The 21,155-nt window shown below is 41.7% G+C and overlaps 1 protein-coding gene across 1 annotated transcript; it reads left to right on the forward strand.

Moving 5' to 3' along the window:
* Positions 1-454: 454 nt before the first annotated feature.
* On the forward strand, positions 455-19,856 carry rab33a (RAB33A, member RAS oncogene family). The gene is made up of 2 exons (XM_043705247.2): positions 455-3,021; positions 18,001-19,856. Exons 1-2 carry the CDS (start codon positions 2,767-2,769, stop codon positions 18,439-18,441), a joined length of 696 nt encoding a protein of 231 aa, XP_043561182.1. The 5' UTR covers positions 455-2,766; the 3' UTR covers positions 18,442-19,856.
* Positions 19,857-21,155: the final 1,299 nt, after the last annotated feature.

Below are 21,155 nucleotides of genomic sequence, written 5' to 3' on the forward strand. Positions count from 1 at the left end.
ATGACTTTTATAAACTTATAAAAATCAGATTAAGATTTCGAAGTTTTAGGAGTCTTAAAACGCTTAGCTGATCAGGCGCAAAACCAAAAACTCTTCCCCCGTAGTTTTAGGCAGTGATTGTTTTCTTACAAACCGTTGATATCTCTACAGCTGCACCTAATGCTGACTTTCAGACCACCCACATCCATTATGAAACTGCACGGCTGAAACTTGCTCACTTTCTCAGTCTGACCGTTGTGAAGACACACTCGTTAGTTGCTTCATAAAAAAGGCCAATCACCGAGCTTTATGCAGGTATTCAGTCTCTGAACTTGCCACATGGTCGCTATCCCGAAACTGTCTTCTTCCTCCCTTAAAAAATAATGCAAAACAGCAAATACTGCCTGACGGAAGGAAATCCAGTCCAACAATCATTTTTTTCTTTGCAATCGTACTTTAATATTCCCAGCTCAACCCGAGCAATGATTTCATACTGGGGTTTTTTTAAAAAGTGGGTAATCTTGACACTTAAAATACATTTCAATACCTTGCCCGAATAAAGGTTTTTTTAGGATAGGAGTTGGCAGTGATAGTAGCCGGTGCAGTGTAGTCTTTGCCGAGCATAAGCTCCTCCTTGGCCCTACTTGAATGCACACATCCAAATATCGTTTCATTTAATAAAATGCTGGAAATACTTAGCAGAACAAGCAATATCCACAAAGAAGGAAATGTTATTGTTCTCTATTGACTCTGAGTAATCATTTCCCCTTCACAAATGCAGCTTGCCCTGCTGAATACTTCAGCTTGTGTTTTTCTCACTGTCGACAGTAATCACTAGCTAGCGAGTATGGGTTGTCCACCTCGGGAATTCCGTGTCACTGGGCATGGGTTTCTGTGGGTCCGTGTGTGGCTGATGAATCCAATCCCACCGCAGCATCCCCAACCAGACAAATGGCAGGTGTTTCCCGGAAGTGGAGCTAGTCCTTCAAATTGCTAGCATTCCTTTCTCAGGTTCCTGTTCGTATTTCTTCTTGCCGATGGGTGTTCTCAAAGAGTTGTGTCCCTTCATACAGGACTTTCCTTCAAGTCACTTTTTCTTGCACAACAGTCTTCAATGTGTTAACCTCTATGTTGCATTTCTCGAAGGAAGCCTTCAGGAGCGTCTAGATAGATGCCTGGTATGGGATATCTTTTAACGTGAGAATATTGTTGCACATCAGCAGACCCACGTTCACTGACAGTAGGTAGATCCAGCGCCAATGGTAAGGAAATATTGGCTCGGAATCTCCCTATGGTTTGCAGCCGTTATCACTCACATAACTTACTCTTTTGTTCTAGTATTTTGCTGTTATATCATTGTAGTTAACTGGTTTCACTTTTGTATATTATTAGGCCTGAATTGATCCATCTGGTATTTCTCCATTAATATAAACATGTGGCTATTATTGAGAATTTCTGTCTTGTCAGCCACAGCACCATTTTGAAGGAGAGAACATTAGAAGAACCATGTTATTGGGTGCACTCCATATGTTATGGTTCTGCAACACCAATGGCTATGAGGCAATATATCCAGTGCTCGGCTATGAGGCAATATATCCAGTGCTAAATGCTAGGAATATCATTCCTAATTTTCCCTCTGTACAGACGTTATCTGAACGGATTGTCATTATAGGAATATTAATACTTTAAAAAATGAAGGAGTGAGCTAAAGCAACAGGAAATAGCTCAATGTATTTGTTGCCTGAAGTGATCACACCTCTTGTCATTTATTACCCTTTAACGTCCTCCTGAAAATTCATCCCACCTACACATGCTTTTGGTCCCTCAAAATCTCTCCTCCATCTTTGGCTTTGTGTACATTTCCCTCCCCGCCCCCCTGCGGTGGCTGGGTAAATTGTCCATATGCAACGCGATATTCAAATGTAAGCTGCTTGCTGCTGGAAGAAAATTATTTAATCCCTCGTCTGGATCTGGGCTCCCATCGGGGGGCACCTTTTGAAATTCCAACAAATAACCTTGGAAGTCCCGATTAATAAAGGGGGGCTGGAAAATCAACTGGTGGGCGATATAGTGACCTCAGATATGAACATAGCACATATAATCCTCGCTTTAGTGGAATGAGGTCCTGTGGCAATCGCAGTTCAGTTTCACGATTTACAGAAACCTAGCTGGACCACCATAGGACGAGTATGGAACTCCACCATGATGGGAAAAATGAAGAAAGCGAATCAGTACTAGTTACGACATTTTGGTAAATAAAAACATTATTTGCACGGAAGAAGAGCACTAATTTAGAATGCTTTGCATGTAAGAAGGAGACGTTATATTGACGTGACGCCGCCGGCCCTTTAAGTGACGGATGCCCTGTGCTGAGAGCAGTGCTTTGTCCTGCTGTAAGCGCTCTGCCTCCATCACTGCGTCAATTTCACCTGATCAATTACTGCGTGGCCCCATTAATCAGCACCAAACAACACACACACAAAAACCAACAGCGCTCACAGCGAGAGGGAATGTCCAGGGGAGCTGCCTCATAACATCACCAGGTTTATCATCAACCCGATCCTTCCCAATCAAACTGAACACAACAAGCTTCGCCCTGCATTCTGACAATCCCAGCCCTGACCCGAGTGTTGTATATTTAATGTTTGATCTTCAATCTTTCTGACAGCCGGTTGTGGTTTCACCGCTAGCCAAGGGCTCTTCATTCCTCTTGGAGCGTGAGAAGACTTTGTTTTTGTGTGAAGATTTCTCTTTCACTTTCGTCAGTAATACAAAGCGGGTTCCACTATGGCAAATCAATTGACGGCGAATGGCGACTCCAGGGGTTTCGGATCGAAGAAGGTCTCCACCGATTACGATTCGTCTTTGGAACTGTCTGTGCAAGCGCGGATATTTAAAATTATTGTAATCGGGGACTCCAATGTTGGCAAGACATGTCTGACCTTCAGGTTTTGTGGGGGAACGTTTCCCGACAAGACAGAAGCCACCATTGGAGTAGATTTTCGCGAGAAACCGGTGAATATAGAAGGGGAAACAATCAAGGTAAGAAACGCTAGGATAACTGCATTATCCATGTTCGGTTCTCACATGATCAACCAACGCACATCCATTGTGATAATTCTATTTCCCTTCTCCACTGACGAAATATTGTCTAACCCAGTGAAACTTGTTTTCATGACTATGCCAGCCTTCAGATCACTGTGAGAATGAGGGCCACTAGCGCGCTATGGTCATGTCTTCATTTCAAACCTCCCCATGAGGAAGGAAGACTCATTTCCCAACTTGCCGATGATGTAGAGATGGTTAACAGTTCCAGAAGATTAGATGGAAACATAACATTGCAGGTTTCCACCAGCTCAGTTGGTGCTGTTCGAGTAGCATCCAGTTCAGATCTGGGAGGAGGAAACGCTCTGGGTAAGTAGTAAGTAAGGCACACCGTTATATTTTGAGTTAAACAGCATAGCGTAGCCCCTCTGTCCCTGTGCTAGATGAATATTCCTTGCAAATGAAGGTTGGGTGATACAAGCATGGTCTTCCTAGGAACCCACAAAACACAATTCTCATAGCACATCCAACTGAACCGAAATTTATTGGTACAAAGGGAACAAACAATGTACAATGGTTCTTGTTGGTCTGTCTACCCTGTCTCCCTCAACATCTCTGTCAGATTCCAGTTTTCCTCATCTGAGGAGTCAGGTGGTTCTCCATTTCCTCCTTTTCTAAACTCTCAGTATCATTGAGCTTGGTTGTGCATTATGCTACAAACGTTCACTAATCTGGAGACTCTGTCCAGGAAGGACTGGAATATTCCAGCTGAGTATATCTTGAGAAGATCAATTGTTTGTGCACTGATGGCCTTAGTGAATGCATAGACAGCATCGTATTGCTGCTCACCATTAGTTCAAGGGACTTCCAGTCAGATCATCAGTTATGTTTTCAGGAGATATGGTTGATCATCTATGAGTAAGCCCTGGAGTTGGTGTTTGAAGTATTGGGGGAGGGAACATTCCAGGAAACTGGGAGTTACAGAGAATGTAAATATTGTAACTGCTTCCTGAATATAGCAAATACACATCTGCAGGAATTGTTGTCTGTTATCACAAAAGGCTGGACATTGAGGGAGTGAAATTGTTTCCTGCTCAGAAATCTGACTGGCTGCCAGGGAGCACTGAGTGCCACATGTGGGCTGGTGATGGCCCCTTCTATCTGGTGGAGGGGGGAGCATGACAATGAATGGAAAAATAAACTGCTTGGGCAGCTAGGCTGCCTGGGGCCATGGTGAACAGGGTTAAACTGAATTACTTTCCAGGATAGAGCATTAGTAACTTCATGATTAAACTTGTAGGCTGACAGTCGGGTGATCCCTTACACGTCCGTAATCGAAATTTGAAAGGAACTTGTGGCCCGGAAGCTAAATGTTGCTGTCACCTTCAGCCCCATTCTGATCTTCCTATCATTGCTCTTCACCTCTTCTTGTCCTTTGCCTTCTTTGTTTTTTCACTCTTAACTATGCTGAGCTTGCTGCTGGTTCAGTGATTCCAATAATTGGTACAGAAATCCTCATCTATGAAGAAATACTCAGGCTGAAATGTTTGCTTTCTATGTGATTTCTTTTTTACTCGGTCAGCCTACCCTTTAGTCCCTGTATCAGGCGGCTGCTGCCATGTGTGAAAGCTCTGCAGCTTCCTGGACGTGGAGAAGTGCATCCTCCACCATCCAAGATTTCTTTTCCCCTTTCCAGTTACTGGTATGTGCAAGATATTTGTGCACTTTATCTTAACATTGTTTTCCATGCACATGATAAATACCATGCCATGATTACTTATTTAGAGAAGATGAGGTAACAGAATGCTTGCTGTAAACTTTTCATTTTATTCTTCCCCCCGATACCCCTCTTTCAAATCACTTCTGTACCCTTAACCATATTTCTTTCCATGACCTTCTTGATTCCTCTCCCTTCCCTGTCTTTCCTGCTTCAAACACCTCCCATTAATAGCAGCTCATTTATAATCTCCCTGGACAGTCCTTCTCCCTAATCCAGCTCCCACTCACATATCAGCACTCAACCTCGCCCTTTTCTCCCTTCCCACTTCACCAACTTATCCCAAAATATCCAGCTCCCATTCCTGGTTGTCCTCATTGCCTTCATCTCGCTCTTCCTCCTAGTTTGCTCCCTCTATTCCCCATGATCAGGCCATGAAGTTAAATTACTTTCCATTCCTTCATAGCTGTCCCACCATTGTGTCAACTTTTTCTATTTGCCCCTCTTTTATGTTATACCTCAATTTGTTGCCCCTTTTAAGTTGATCTTCCTTTTGAATTCAGACATGCTTGCCTGCCTTGCTCAAGTTTGCTAGAGAGAGCTACTGTGACTGTGTGATTGGGCAGGCTAGTACACCTGGTCTTTCTGCTTTCACCTCTAGCACTGTGATGTGCTAAATTGTGTATGCCTGAGTGCTCCAACTGCACTTTTAGAAGCTATACACCATGGTGAGACTTCACACAAGTGCTTGCACCAAAAATCTCCTTGAAGGAGCCAAGTGTTACAGCATGGGAGCTTTGAGGAAGCTGGTTCACATCGAGTAAATACTGTCAGGTTTATAGCCTCACTTGTTGACTATTTTTGGCTTACAAAGTTGTGTCCAGGAATACAATTCCAGCGCTTTGGGGCTTTAATCAACAGGAATAACATGCTAATGAATATGGAAAGGATTTCTGACCATCAAGGTTGGAAACGCAGAACTGCCTGAGCATTTCTAAGAACTTAATAACAAAGCTTTCACCTGTCCTCAGAAAACTGTCATTTTGCTTCCCATCTAAGTAAATTTCCCTGCCTGTTCTTCTGAAAGATCCAGGCAAGCCAGGGATATTTGTAACTAAAACTATCTTACACCCAGATCCATTCTAGTGAATATTCTCTTCAACCCCTGAGGGGTCTCACATCCTTTGAAGTGTGGTGACCAGCACTGTGGCCTAACCAGAGCTTTATAAAGATTCTGCATAATTTTCCACTTTTATACTCAATGTCCCTAATTATGAAGATTTATGAAGATCCCATATGCTTTATTAACAATTTTTTCAAATGCCTTGTCTTTAAAACTCAATGTGTGGGTCTGCCTGTCCTGGAACACTCTTTATAGCCCAAACATTATGTCTAGATTACTCCAAATAATTGCTTTTGCTGAAATGCACCACCTCGCACTCTACATTCTAACTTTCATCTGCTATTTGGACTCCTTTGCTTTGTTCTGTTGGGATCCTGCTATCTTTCGATTGAACATGCTCAGCTACATTTCCACAATGCTTGTTTCATAAGTGTTGGAGTGAGGCATTGACTTAGACCACAGATCTATAATTGACCACAGCATTTATTCTATGCTTTTCAACAATCACTTTCTGTTCGTCAGTCACCTTGTCAGCTCTGTTTCTCTTCCACAGATATTGGCTTACGGTTCCATTAGCCCAGTGATTGTTATTCATGTGTAGGGCTTTGCAGCAAGTGCTAGTGTTATGATCGCGAGGAGCCTTCCTGAGATACCCAAACCTGCTTTCCTTCTGATGCATGATTATAAATGCTCTCTGATCAAGGGTTGCTGGATAATGAGCAGAAATGGGAATGCTGAAGTTTTCATTCTTTCGGTTCAGGAAATTGAGGCCAATTATTGTTCCATTAGTATTCTCTTATAAATAAACTAAGATCACAAATTACTTAGGACATTTCTGGTTGATTACTTGAGTGACTAAAGAAGCTGTAATATGATATTTCTATAAGTTGGTAGTTCATTGAACATGCATGCCACCAACTCAATGCACTGCAGATTGGTTCTGAGATATTGGGCCATCCTTGGATGCTTATGACCTGCTCCAATGTGTAGCTGCATCCAAGATGATTAGTACAAGAATGATGGGTGTGCGCAGGAGGGGAGAAATTCTACTGTAAACTCTAATTAAAGGACAACTAGCTAAGGTGATATCATTTGTTTTTACCCTGCGGCTAGGTGAGATATTCATCACATCTATGATAACAAGCCTCCCTTTTCTTCCTGAAATGTGACATGGTCCAAAGAATTAATGTGTTGGCTGCTTGAATGACCAATAGTGAAGAGGTGTAAGAAGGGAATTGTGGAATTTCTGCAGAGGTTTTTCCCTCCAGGACACCCTGGTCCACTCTTCCTTCACTCCCAACAAACTCCACTACCCCCCTCCCCGACAGCCACACGGCATCTTTCCTTGCAACAGCTGAAAGTGTAACACCTGCCCATTTACCTCCCTCCTCCTCAGTATCTAAAGGCCCAAACATACCTACCAGGTGAAGTAGCATTTCACTTGCACTTTTCACAATCTAGTCTACTGTATTCGCTGCTCACAATGTGGTCTCCTCTACACTGGGGAAACGAAGTGTAGACTGGGTGACCACTTCACAGAACATCTACATTCCACAAAAAAAACCTTGAACTTCCAGATGAAACCACTTTAACACCCCACCCTGTTCCCTGGCCAACATCTCTGTCTCAGGCTTGCTGCAGTGTTCCGCAAAGCTCAGCACAAGCTGGAAGAACAGCACCTCAGTTTCAGCTTGGGGAACCCTCAGCCCTCCGGACTCAATATCAAGTTCAACAGTTTTAGGATCTGAACTCCCCATGTCCAAGTCTGCTACCACACACACCAGGCCTTGTTAGCATATGGTCTACCAGCTTTTGTTTAACATGTACCTGTAGATTTTTAAAAAATATATTCCTGGGGTGTGGGCTGCGAATGGTGTTGAACAGTGTGTAATCATCAACAAACATGCCCACTGCTGAACTTATGATGGAGGGATATGTCAACCAAAGATGATTGGACTGAAGATTCTATGCTGAGGAATTCCTGCAGATAGGTGCTGGAGCTCAGGTGGTTGACCTCTTAACATTCTCACACCCTGCTTCCTGTAAGGATTCCATCCAATTCTCCTAGTTTCTCTATCTCCATCGCATCTTGTCTGATAATGCCACCTTTTGCAGGGGTCCTCAAAAATGCCCACCTTTTTCCTCAACTGAGGATTCCCTGCTACTGTGGTCAAGACAGGACTCTTAGCTGTGTTTGACCCATCTCCCCCAGCTCTGCCCTCACCCTTTCCCCTCACTCCCGTAACAATGTTAAGGTTCTCCTGTTTATCACTTATTACCCCACCAGCCTCTACATGCAAAGGACTATAAGCCACCATTTCCATCAACTCCAACAGGATGCCACAACTAGACATACTATTCCCTCCCCTCCTTTGTCAGCATTTTGTAGGGTCTGTTCTCTTCCGGTCATTCTGGTACACTCCTCCTCCATCCCCTGCAACTCCACACGCTCCCACTGCACCCTCCCACGCAATCACAGAAGGTGTAATACCTGCCTGTTTACCTCCTCACCATCCAAGGTCCCAGACACACCTTTTAGGAGAAGCAGGCAAAGTACTCAGTCAATCCAGTCTACTGCATTCACTGTTACAATGTGGTCTCTACGTCAGGGAGATGAAATATAGAGTGGGTGACCCCACTTTGTAGTACACCTACAGTCTGTCCACTAAAGTGACCCTGAGCTTCCAGTTGCCTGTCACTTTACCACACCACCATGTTCCCATTTCTGTCACAGACCTGTTGCAGTGTTCCAGCCAGCCTCAGTGCAAAGTTGAAGAACATCTAACTTTTGACTTGTAGACCTTGCAACCTCTAGGACTCAACGTCAAGTTCAATAACTTCAGAGCATGATTTCTTCCTTCCATATTTTTATCCACCCCCACACCCACCCCACTGTTATGACACTGGTTGCTTTTACCACAGTTACCCATTCTCACCTACACCGAGGTCTGAGAGGGGAAAGATATAAAAGAGACCTAAGGGGCAACTTTTTCACGCAGAGGAAGGTATGTGTATGGAATGAGCGACCAGAGGAAGTGGTGGAAGCTGGTACAATTGCAACATTTAAAAGGCATTTGGATGGATATATGAATAGGAAGGGTTTGGAGGGATATTGGTCGGGTGCTGGCAGGTGGGACTAGATTGGGTTGGGATATCTGGTTGGCATGGACGAGTTGGACCGAATGGTCTGCTTCCATGCTGTACATCTCTATGACTCTATGACTCTATATGGTTTGAGATATTATATGGGTTGCATTCAGTACAGTTCACCCATTTTTCTCCTATTCTTTGGTCTTATTATAACTTATTCAGCATTTTTTCTGTCCTGGCTTCCTAACCATAATTATCTTCTTTAACCTGTTCTACCATACTCTCTGTCTCTGGGGTCCATCTCCACCTATTCATTTAACTCTCACTCCTACACACTCTCCCAACCTCAACTTCAGCACAAATATTATATTTTCCTAACTACTAACAGTTCTGATAAAGAGTCACTGGACTTGAAATATTAACTCTGCTTTCTTCCCACAGTGCTGCCAGACCTGCTAAATCTCTCCAGCAATTTATGTTTTTGGATCTATTATTATTTGTCACTGTACTCTGTTCTATCCATTGCACTGTTCATATAGCAAATTACTCTTTTCCCCAGTCATATTTTCACTGTAACTGATACATCTTTAAAAGTCAAAATTGTGTAAACTCTGGGAAGAGACTGTACTTTGTGCTGAATGGTTAAATTTCTTTTTCCTTTCCACTCTATTCACGTACCATAGGAAAGCTTGCTGTTTTATTTTTGTGTTGAGATTCTCAGTTAATGTCAACTGCATGATGGGACAAACAATAGGTAAACTACGTAAAAAGAAAACTATCATCTCTGATTCTGAGTTCCTGACCACCATCTAGTGACCTATCTTGGAAAGCACGCCATTGTGGAGATTGTTTTGCTTTTGACTTGGCTTTAATGCTCCCTCCTGCCAATACGTAAATAGTGCATCTACATGGTAGGGAGTTGGAGCAGCCATACCATTTCCATGGGAGCTATTTACTCAATGCAGATCAAGAATGAACCAATAACCTTGCTGATGTAAATGTGTTGCTGCTACATCAGTAAGGCATTCCATCACCAAGCACTTGGATAAGTTGAACTTGCTCTTTTCTTACTGAAACATGATTGCCTCATATGTTAAGTAAAAGTTTCAGACTGACAAGTAATAATTAATTGTTCTGATGGAAAGGGATGTTCAAAGATAATACCAGTTAGGTATTAGCCAATGTCAATAGTCTAGTCACCAGCATATTTCTTTGCTGAATTTGCCAAATCTACATAATTGTGGCGAGTGAATCTGTTTTTGTTTAATAACCCATTTTTTTCCAGAGGCATGGTTTTGTGTTAAGATGTTTTGTTATTGTATGGTAAATTTCCAATTTGTATCTGCAGTACCCTAAGCAGAAATCCAGTTGTCTGAGGAATCAAGAAGAAAATTCATCAGTAGATCTCTCTGACTTGACTTTTGCAAATGTCTAAAAGCTTATGTGTATAGTGTGACTAGATTCCAGAAAGAGGAAAGTTTATGTGGTTTAACTGTTGTCTGAGGCAGTGCTGGTGGAGCAGAAACCAATGGCCCTGATTTACCCAGTTCAGACAAATTCTACTCAAGATAATAAGAAATGTGGCTAATGGTATAGCCAATATGTCCTAGGTGCAGCCATGTAGCTACCTACCATGTAGCTGATGGTCAGTAAGAGGTTATTTAATCAAGAAGAAAATTCATCAGTAGATCTCTCTGACTTGACTTTTGCAAATGTCTAAAAGCTTATGTGTATAGTGTGACTAGATTCCAGAAAGAGGAAAGTAAGTGGACTTGAGCAGGATAATTAAATTTTAAATACAGACCTTTCAATCCTGTGTGAAGCTTCACAGTGCCCTTTGGCCAAACAATTATTTAATGTGGAGGTCTAGCTATTGTTAAAACATCTTGCTACTCTTTTAGATATTGATTTATATTTACTTCAAGTTCAATATAATTTATTTCTTTATTCTCTTATCAACATGCTGCCCTGGCAGATGAGTTGGAACTGCTTTATGTTAATTGACCTAATTGCATTTACTGAACAGGGTTACTCTGAAGGAGAGATTCAATATTACACTTATGAGAGTTCTGTTTTACTCTGGACTCAGTGTGGGGTATTGATAATGTACAAGGTGAAAGTTATTGAATGCAGAAGCACCAGGAGCAACAAAATCACTCAGTGTTAAGCTTGTTTATGTGGTTTAACTGTTGTCTGAGGCAGTGCTGGTGGAGCAGAAACCACTGGCCCTGATTTACCCAGTTCAGACAAATTCTACTCAAGATAATAAGAAATGTGGCTAATGGTATAACCAATATGTCCTAGGTGTAGCCATGTAGCTACCTACCATGTAGCTGATGGTCAGTAAGAGGTTATTTATCCTAGCATGACATTCCTGTTGGTTTTTTTTAGTAGGAGGCAGGAAGGAAGTGGATGAGGTATGGGCGTGATTGCTAGTATGTTAATCCAGTGTCACAGGTAATATTCTGGAGACCTGCATTCAAATACCGTCATTGCAGATGGTGGAATTTGAAATCAATAAAAATCTGGAATTAAGAGTCTCATGATGTTGATGAATCCATTGTCGAATATTGGGGGAAAACCCCTTCTGATTTACTGATGTCCTTTAAAGAAGGAAACCGCCATCTTTACCTGTTTTGAACTACATGTGACTTCAGATCACTGCAATGTGGTTGACTGTCAACTACCCTCTGGGATAACTGAGCCAGCAATACCTTCACCCTGTAAATAAACACACAAAAAAAGGTGTTTTTCAGTTAGTCTGGATAATCACCAACTAATACAAGATGATTCCTCATTGAGTATCTATAGTTTTAATCAGATGGGGTGCCTGGTGGCTCAGTGGTTAGCACTGCTGCCTCACAGCACCAGGGTCCCAGGTTTGATTCCAGCCTTGGGTGACTGTCTGTGTGAAGTTTGTACATTCTCTCCATGTCTGCGTGGGTTTCCTCCAGGTGCTCAGGTTCCTCCCACAGTCCAAAGATGTGGAGGTCAGGTGAATTGGCCATGCTAAATTGCTCACAGTTCTAGGTGCATGAGTCAGAGGGAAATGGATCTGGGTGGGTTACTCTTCAGAGGATCGGTGTGGACTGATTGGGCTGAAGGGCCTGTTTCCACACTATAGGGAATCTAATCTAATCATGTGTGATGGTGGGACTTGAACCTGGACCTTTTGACTCAAAAGCTGCACCACCACTGCACCACATAAACCCTCCTCAGTTTGTGCAATCTAATCGAAGACTGGGGCCTTATTAGGTTTGAATTATGAACAGGTTTCTCTGGTCTCACTGTACATTTAGTAAATGCTGCTTTCCTAATGTTGGCTGGAAAGGATAGAGAAGTGTGCAGTTGTGTGAATCTTTTTCTTGTTGAGGTTTCGATGATGGACTAGGATGGACTTGATTTTGGTCTGTTTGTCAGAGCATTGTTCTGCTGGTAGTTGCATGAATTCTTTTGACAAATGTTTCTATTTATTCACTACGTGGTATGTGTGTAGTAAAATGACTGCCTTTTGATAACTGGTCATGTCTGCTCTCCACTCTGCAGTAGTGTTGTCAGATCTCAACAGTATCTCCCAAATATTTTATACAGTGTGAAATATTTTAAAAAGAATCATCAGTGAAGAAGGAGAAGAACTTGAAGTTTCCAAATCCATCCACTTGAACTGTTTTTGTCAAGTTGAGATAATTGACTAATGGCCAATACATATTTGGAAATTGTTTCAAGGTGCAGTTGTAGTATACTTGGCTTTTGAGCTGTAAAATTAGTCATTTTTAAAACTTGGAGCAGCAAACAACAATATTTGGAGTCTTCACAAATGTATCAGTGCTAGTTTATAGCAACAGATCAATGCCTTAGCCTTTCTACAATAGTCTGATCCGATGGCAGTATTTATCTACCTATTTATTTATTATTATTGCCTCATGGAATGTCAGGATTGCTATTATATCTTATTGCATATATATCTATATATTGCTCATCCCTAGGAGAATGTTCAGTGTTCCCATGTATCTGCTGCTCTTGTTCATCTAGATGGTCAAAGTCAAAAATCACATGACACTCGCTCACTAGCTAACTGAAGAAGGAGTGGGACTCTGAAAGCTTGTGGTATCAAATAAACCTGTTAGCCTATAACCCGGTGTCATGTGATTTTTGACTTTGACCATCTAGATGAACAAGAGCAGCAGATACATGGGAACACTGAACATTCTCCTAGGGATGAGCAATATATAGATATAGCTTCGAGATGGTAGCTTACTACCAACATTTCGCAGCATTTCAGGATGCAGATAAATGCTGGCCTAGTCAGCAATGGCCATACCGCATGAAGGAATAAAATAAATGTTGCCTATGTATATGTAGCAACAGCCCAACACTTCAGATTTCCTCTGAGAACTTTAGATGTTTTGATGTCTTCTTATTTACTGAACATTACTGGCAGAGCTGCTGTTAGTAGAATGCTGTAAATGGGTCACACAGCAGACCCATGCACTCCTGCAGTCTTCTACTGATGCCACCTTTTGGTTGGTTGCCCACCTCCATTTACGAGGTCTATTTTCCATGGCACAAGGAACATTAGATCTGACAGTTAATATTCTAGGAAAACCAGCAGCTTGGTAACATGATTTGGGGCCTAATGTTATTTATAGTTTAAACATAAATTGAAATTTTACAGATGCTGAGTCCCAAGGAAATACCTTAACATTTGAAATATTGACTGACATCTACTTGGACACTGATCCACTGAGTACTGCTGGTGTTTTGCTTTAGCTTGGATTACCTTCCTAGTCTCTTGATCATTAGCAAATTCTAGTTTTCAGTAACCTGGTGAGCAGATGGACAGGGTGACAGTGATAGCTTCAGTCGAGACTTTGTAACTTGGTAAACAAAATGTTAGTTACTGGGTTGGAACAAAAGCTAAGTGATTAGTTAAATCAATACCTTTGAGCATACCTTCAATTTATCAATAGGATATGCACAAAGAACATTATGAAGCTTTTGTGTAGTTCAAACCTTATAAATGAAGTATAAATGAGTTGTTAATTGTCCTTTTTGTAGCAGTTTTGCGACATGTGGCCTAAAGAGTAATTCCTCGTACTCAGTGCATAAATAAAGTGACTGCATTAAATTTAAGATGTCCAGTGACCGTACTAAGAGTTCAACCTTCATTAATCTCATTGATGACTTTGGCATCTGACTCCGAGGTTTGAGGGTAATCTGAAAAAAAAACTCTTTGGTTCCACAAGGCTGCTGTAGTTTCTGCTTCAAGCAAGCCCCTAGATAATTATTTTATTAGGCAAAAGTGAGGACTGCAGATGCTGGAGATTAGAGTCAGGTGTGTTGTGCTGGAAAAGCACAGCAGATCAGGCAGCATCTGAGGAGCAGCAAAATTGACGTTTCGGACAAAAGCCCTTCATCATGAATGAGGCTGGGTGCCTCAGGGGGTGGGGGTGTTTGGGATTGGGCCTGGGGGGAAGGTAGCCGAGAGTGCATTGGGGGATGGAGGTGGGGGTAAAGGTGGTAGGTGGGAGGGGAGGGTGGTGCAGATAGGTGAGAAGGAAGATGGACAGATGGGACAGGTCATGAGGATGGTGCTGAGCTGGAAGGTTGGAACTGGGGTAAGGTGGGGGGAGGGGAAATGAGGAAACTGGTGAAATCCACATTGATGCCCTGGGGTTGGAGGGTCCCGAGGCTGAAGATGAGGTGTTCTTCCTCCAGGTGTCGGGTGGTAATGGAGTGGCAATGGAGGAGGCCCAAGACCTGCATGTCCTCGGCAGAGTGGGAGGGGGAGTTGAAGTGTTCAGCCCTGGATTTGGAAAAATAACTTTTTCCTGATCACTTTTACAGTATAACTTTAAATATGATCTCTCATCATTAATATCTCAAACAGAAGTAAGAGCAACACTTCACTGGCCCAATCACAACTTTTTAAATATGTCTTTGTTAAATCTTTTTTTTTGCTGTAGTGGAAACAAACCCAGTATTTCTCATAGCTAAAATTTCCCTACCTTTTGAATCTCTACTTGTACTAAATGATTTCAATTTCCTTTCTTTAGCGAAGATCAAAATCTGTATATTTTATTCTAAGTGTAGCGCATCGTGGCTATACAAGACATTGGCGAGGCCACTTTTAGAATACTGCGTACAATTTTGGTCGGTTTTCTATAGAAAGGATGTTGTTAAACTTGAGAGGGCACAGAAAACATTTACAAGGGTGTTGTTGGGACTGGAGGGCTTGAGCTATAGGGAGAGGCTGAATAGGCTGGGGCTTCTTTCCCCTCTGAGTGTCAGAGACTAAGGGGTGACCTTATATAAGTTTATAAAATCATGAGGAATATGGATCAGATGAATAGCCAAGATCTTTTTCCTAGGCTGGGATGGTCCAAAACTGAAGGGCATAGGTTTAACCTGAGAGGGGAAAGATTTTAAAAGGACCCGAGAAGTGATTTTTTTATGTAGAGGGTGATGCATGTATGGAATGAGATTTGCCAGAGGAAGTGGTGGAGGCTGGTACAATTACAACATTTAAAAGGCACCTGGATGGGCACATGATAGGAAACATTTAGAGGGATTTGGGCCAAAGGCTGGCAAGTGGGACTTGGTCAGATTGAGATGTCTGGTCGGCTCAGATGATGTCTGGGGTGGCATGGTGGCTCAGTGGTTAGCACTGCTGCCTCACAGCACCAGGGACCCAGGTTTGATTCCCACCTTGCTGTCTGTGTGGTGTTTGTACGTTTTCCCCGTATCTGTGTGGGTTTTCTCCAGGTGCTCTGATTTTGCCCCACAGTCCAAAAATATGTAGGTCAGGTGAATTGGCCAAGCTAAATTGTCCATAGTGCTAGGTGCATTAGTTATGGTTAAATATAGGGTAGGGGAAAGGATCTGGGGAGGTTACTTTTCGGAGGGTCAGTGTGGATTTGATGGGCTGAAGAGCTTGTTTCCTTAATGTAGGGAATCTAATCTAATCTAATCTAGATGAGTTGGACCGAAGGGTCTGTTTCCGTGCTGTATGTCTATGACTCAGTGAATGTTTTAGATAAATCCAGCATTATGTCTTCACTGTCTTCACTATCAAAATCTAATTCAGACTTTTGATGATTTTAACTCCTTGCATTACCTTTTCCACCAAATTGTACATTTGAACTCTTTAAGGCTCATCTGCATCTTCGATTCTATCAGTTGAGTTTGTTTTACCATTCCATTGTATTTCTCCTAAGACACATTTCTTTTCACTGATCCACCTAAAATTTGGAAAACATGGCTGATGCATTCAGTCTATGACTTCATGGAGTATTTTTTAATACTCCCCTCTATTTGCCAAAACTCCCATTTTTGTGTATTTAGCAAGTTTTATGCTTTTGTGTTTTGCCATCAAGTCTAAATTTTCTACAGATACCTCAAACAAAATTGGATTTTTGTGGCGTGCCATTTTTAAACTGAGCAAGACCCATTTACCATAACTCATACATGAACAATCAACCAACTTTCCATGCACGCTTTTGCATTTGTTTTGGCTATAGATCTTTCTAACAAACCTCTCATGAAACAATTTTATCAAATGAGTTTTGAAAGTTCATAATTTCTTTAAATTAGATTACAATTAACTCACACATTACCAAAGGGTTACTAATTTTATTTAGAAGTATCATGTTTTCTAATTTTGCCCTTAGCTAGGTATGAACTAATAGATGTACAGTCCTGTGGTTTAGTCTTCTTCATCAATTGAACAATTTTATGTTGGCTACTTTCCAATGTCCCATAGTATAATTTGCAAAATATGGAAATTGAGAAAAGTATTTTTCTTGTCTGACATCCTTAAATAACTGGCATGTTTGCAGGAGTGGTGACCTGAATTTGTTTTAATCACATGGTAGGTGATACAGAAAAATGCTGTGACAGAATTTCACATCAGTTCCCAACCAGTGCTACATTCCTGATTCCAGCTGGTTTCAACTTAGTGACAATTCTTTGTTTTTGAATCAAACTGTGAATGTTGACAGGCTATTCAATTCAATGCCAGGAATTTGAGAACGTGTTTACTGAAGTTGAATGGCTGAAACACATGAAATGCTAGAACCAGCTTACATTTTCTTAAGTATATGCCACAACATTGTGGAAACACTACCTTGCTAGTGACAAGATGTCTATATTAATAGGGAAGGAATTCTGACTTTGGTTTCTTTGTCCCAATTCTTGATTTTGAAGGTGTAAAGATGGGAGTTGAAGAAAAGGCCATCTCACCTCTTGGCTAGGGGTTTCATATGTTTTGGGAAGATCTACATAAAGGAGAATTACTTCTTTTATAGCCATGTGAGGTGACTTTATATCAGCAGGGGAAGATGATGGGTTCAATTCTTATTCTCTGCTGTGTTGCGATGATGTTAGTAATTTCTTGGCAATGTTCAAAGAGCAGCGAGATACAGTATTAACCTCGCTGAAGTTTTATTGTACCACCCAAAAGAAACTTAAAATAAATTGGGTGATCATCTCATTCCCTGGCACAACACTTGTTTAAAATCTATTCATAACTTGACATTTTCCAATTTTACTGATGGTTCATTGATCTGAAATGTTAGCTTTGTTTTTCTCTCCACCAATGCTGTCAGATCCACTGTGTGCTTCATTCTCATTTTTATATCAATTTTGTTGATTTTGGATCTTTGCTAAGTGTAAAATTCCTGCCATGTTAGTCTCTATAACTCTACTGCATCCAAATATTTTTGCCTTTTGAAGTTCTTTGAAGATGTGATTTTAACATGTTACATATATGACTTTCTTTTCCTTTCCCTATCTGTTGGTACAACGGGGGGTGCTAAATTTGGTCTCTCTTCTAAGCAATAAGTTGAAAATAAGGAAATGTGATTGCGCTATTATTATATCCAGATCAGATATTTTAATTATGTCACGCATAAAAGCAGTCACATGGTTAGAGATTGACTATTAGAAGGTTGCTGGTATCTCATGTTTCATCATGAGCAACATCTTTCAAATTTAGACGTGGGGATCATTTAGAGAAAATTATTCACAATTTCTTTCTCTTTTTCAGATTCAGGTCTGGGATACTGCTGGCCAAGAACGATTCAGAAAAAGTATGGTACAACATTACTACAGAAATGTACATGCTGTGGTCTTTGTATATGATGTAACAAAACTGGCCTCCTTTGAAAATCTCAAAGCGTGGATTCAAGAATGCAACAGCCACTCAGTTTCACCCAGTGTGCCAAGGGTCCTGGTCGGAAACAAATGTGATCTCACTAATGAGATACAAGTATCTTCCAACATAGCACTCCGGTTTGCAGATGCCAACAATATGCTTTTGTTTGAGACCTCAGCAAAGGATCCAAAAGAAAGCGACCACGTGGAATCCATTTTCATGTCTCTGGCATGCAAGCTGAAGGCACAAAAAACGTTGACATTTCAACAGATGGAGAAAAGAGATGGAAAAGTTCATGTACAGTCTAATGCTAAGAGTACATGTCCATGTTGAGTCACTTAGGCTGAGGAGTTGAGTGAGACTGAAGCTTGTGAGACTGTGCCCATGTCAGTTTGCTAAAACTGCCTGTTCTTCAATGTGTCCGATATCTGAGAAAAATCAGTGAACTTTTAGGGTTCCTAAAACCAAAAACCTCAATTACAATTCTTTTATGATAAGTCTGTAACCCTTTCAGCAATCTAAATTAATTTTAAGATAAATGTTGCCATCTTTTGACAAACTGCCAAATTTATAAATATAGAACAATGTACAACATAATAAGATGATGAGATGTCCATTGCCAATTTTGTTGTTAATGTTTAGGGTGCATGAAATAAAAGGGCTATTCCCACAATCTTGCACTTTCGGTAGAAAACTATGTTGCAAGTGAATCCAGATCAGATATTAAGCAATTGCAATATATCCCTGATTTTTCAATCTGTTCTCCTGCAAGATGTGTGCACAACATTGTTGAATTACAGGAACTCTGTATTTCCTTTGTAACCAATGTTTTGAGTTTTGGAGCATGTTGTTCTCAGAATTATGATTTTTGAAAGCTTCCACTCCTCTGAAAAGCCAAAAATCAGCGTATATTTAGTGGCAATATTTGTGAAAGGGTAAATGTTAAAATATATCAAAATATTTTCAGCAAAGGATAAATACAATTTTATGGGAATGTGATCAGTGAAAATCTTATGATGGTAGTATCTGATGGAGTCCTCACTGGGATTTCAGACTCTGGGTCCTAATCAGCATTTCAGTTTAAGCCTTTACTACTGATTCGGCAGACACCTGGTCCTGTTGCATTATAGATTTTTGACAAACTTTGAATAAAGAAGAATTTGCTGAAGAAAACCACCATGAATTGTGTAAATGATGGGATAGCTTCAAATGCTTCATATTTTGAATTTGTAAAACAAAAATATCATTTTTAATCAGATCAACCAACTATGATCAGAATAGAGACCTCAAACCATTTTTAGTTTTTTATATTTGACCCAAAGTTAAGGTGATCAGAATAGGTAATAAGATTTTAAGCTGTGATCTAATAAGAATTAACTGAAGAATAGTTCATTTCTTTTAAACTTTGCTGGTAACCCTTTAGAAGTCAATTTTCAATTGTTTGGTTGCACTGAACTTAAATATTGCAAAAAAGAGACATAATGTTAGGGTGATGGATAGAAGCTACAGGGACATAGTTACGCCAGAGAACAGAGGTAGCTAGGTAACAGTTAGAGGTGGGAAGGGGAGGAAGCAGGCAGTGCAGGGATCCCCTGTGGTCGCTCCCCTCAACAATAAGTATACCGCTTTGGATACTGTTGGGGGGGACGGCCTAGCAGGGGTAAGCTGCAGTGACCGGGTCTCTGGCACGAGGTCCGGCTCTGAGGCTCAGAAGGGAAAGGGGAAGAACTGGAGAGTGCTAGTTATAGGAGACTCTATAGTTAGAGGGACGGACAGGCAGTTCTGTGGACATGGGCGAGACTCTCGGATGGTTTGTTGCCTCCCGGGTGCCAGGGTCCGTGACATCTTGGACCGTGTCTTCAGAATCCTTAAGGGGGAGGGTGTGCAGCCAGACGTCGTGGTGCACGTTGGCACCAACGACATAGGTAGGAAGAGGGGTGGGGCGATCATTCAGGAGCTCAGGGAGTTAGGCTGGAAGCTAAAAGCTAGGACGGACAGAGTCGTCATCTCTGGGTTGTTGCCGGTGCCACGTGACAGTGAGGCAAGGAATAGGGAGAGAGTGCAGTTGAACACGTGGCTGAAAGGATGGTGTAGGAGGGAGGGCTTCAGGTATTTGGACAATTGGACTGCATTCTGGGGAAGGTGGGACCTGTACAAGCAGGACGGGTTGCACCTGAATCAGAAGGGCACCAATATCCTGGGAAGTAGGTTTGCTAGCACTCTCTGGGGGGGGTTTAAACTAATTTGGCAGGGGGATGGGATCCGGACTTGTAGTTCAGCAAGTAGGCTAGCTGTTTGTCAGGATGTCCAAGAGTGTAGGGAGGCTGTGGAGAAGGTAGCACTGATAGGGAATACTTGCGAACACAGAGATGGGTTCAAGTGTGTATACTTCAACGCAAGGAGTATCAGAAATAAGGTGGGTGAACTTAAGGCGTGGATCGGTACCTGGGACTACGATGTTGTGGCCATCACGGAAACGTGGATAGAAGAGGGACAGGAATGGTTGTTGGAGGTTCCTGGTTACAGGTGTTTCAGTAAGATTAGGGATGGTGGTAAAAAAGGAGGGGGTGTGGCGTTTCTAATTAGAAATGGTATAACAGCTGTGGAAAGGCAGTTCGAGGGGGATCTGCCTTTGGAGGTAGTATGGACTGAAGTCAGAAATAGGAAAGGTGCAGTCACCTTGTTGGGTGTTTACTATAGGCCCCCCAATAGCAGCAGAGATGTGGAGAAACAGATTGGGAAACAGATTTTGGAAAGGTGCAGAAGCCACAGGGTAGTAGTCATCGGCGATTTCAACTTCCCAAATATTGATTGGAAGCTCTTTAGATCAAGTAGATTGGATGGGGCGGTGTTTGTGCAGTGTGTCCAGGAAGCTTTTCTAACTCAGAATGTAGATTGTCCGACCAGAGGGGAGGCCATATTGGATTTGGTACTTGGTAACAAACCGGGACAAGTGATGGGCTTGTTAGTGGGTGAACAATTTGGTGATGGTGACCACAATTCTGTGACTTTCACCTTGGTTATGGAGAGAGATAGATGCGTGCAAC

Source organism: Chiloscyllium plagiosum, unplaced genomic scaffold (genome assembly GCF_037043375.1).
Source record: "Chiloscyllium plagiosum isolate Xiang-an unplaced genomic scaffold, Cpla_swu_hap1 HiC_scaffold_11, whole genome shotgun sequence".
Classification (NCBI taxonomy): domain Eukaryota; kingdom Metazoa; phylum Chordata; class Chondrichthyes; order Orectolobiformes; family Hemiscylliidae; genus Chiloscyllium; species Chiloscyllium plagiosum.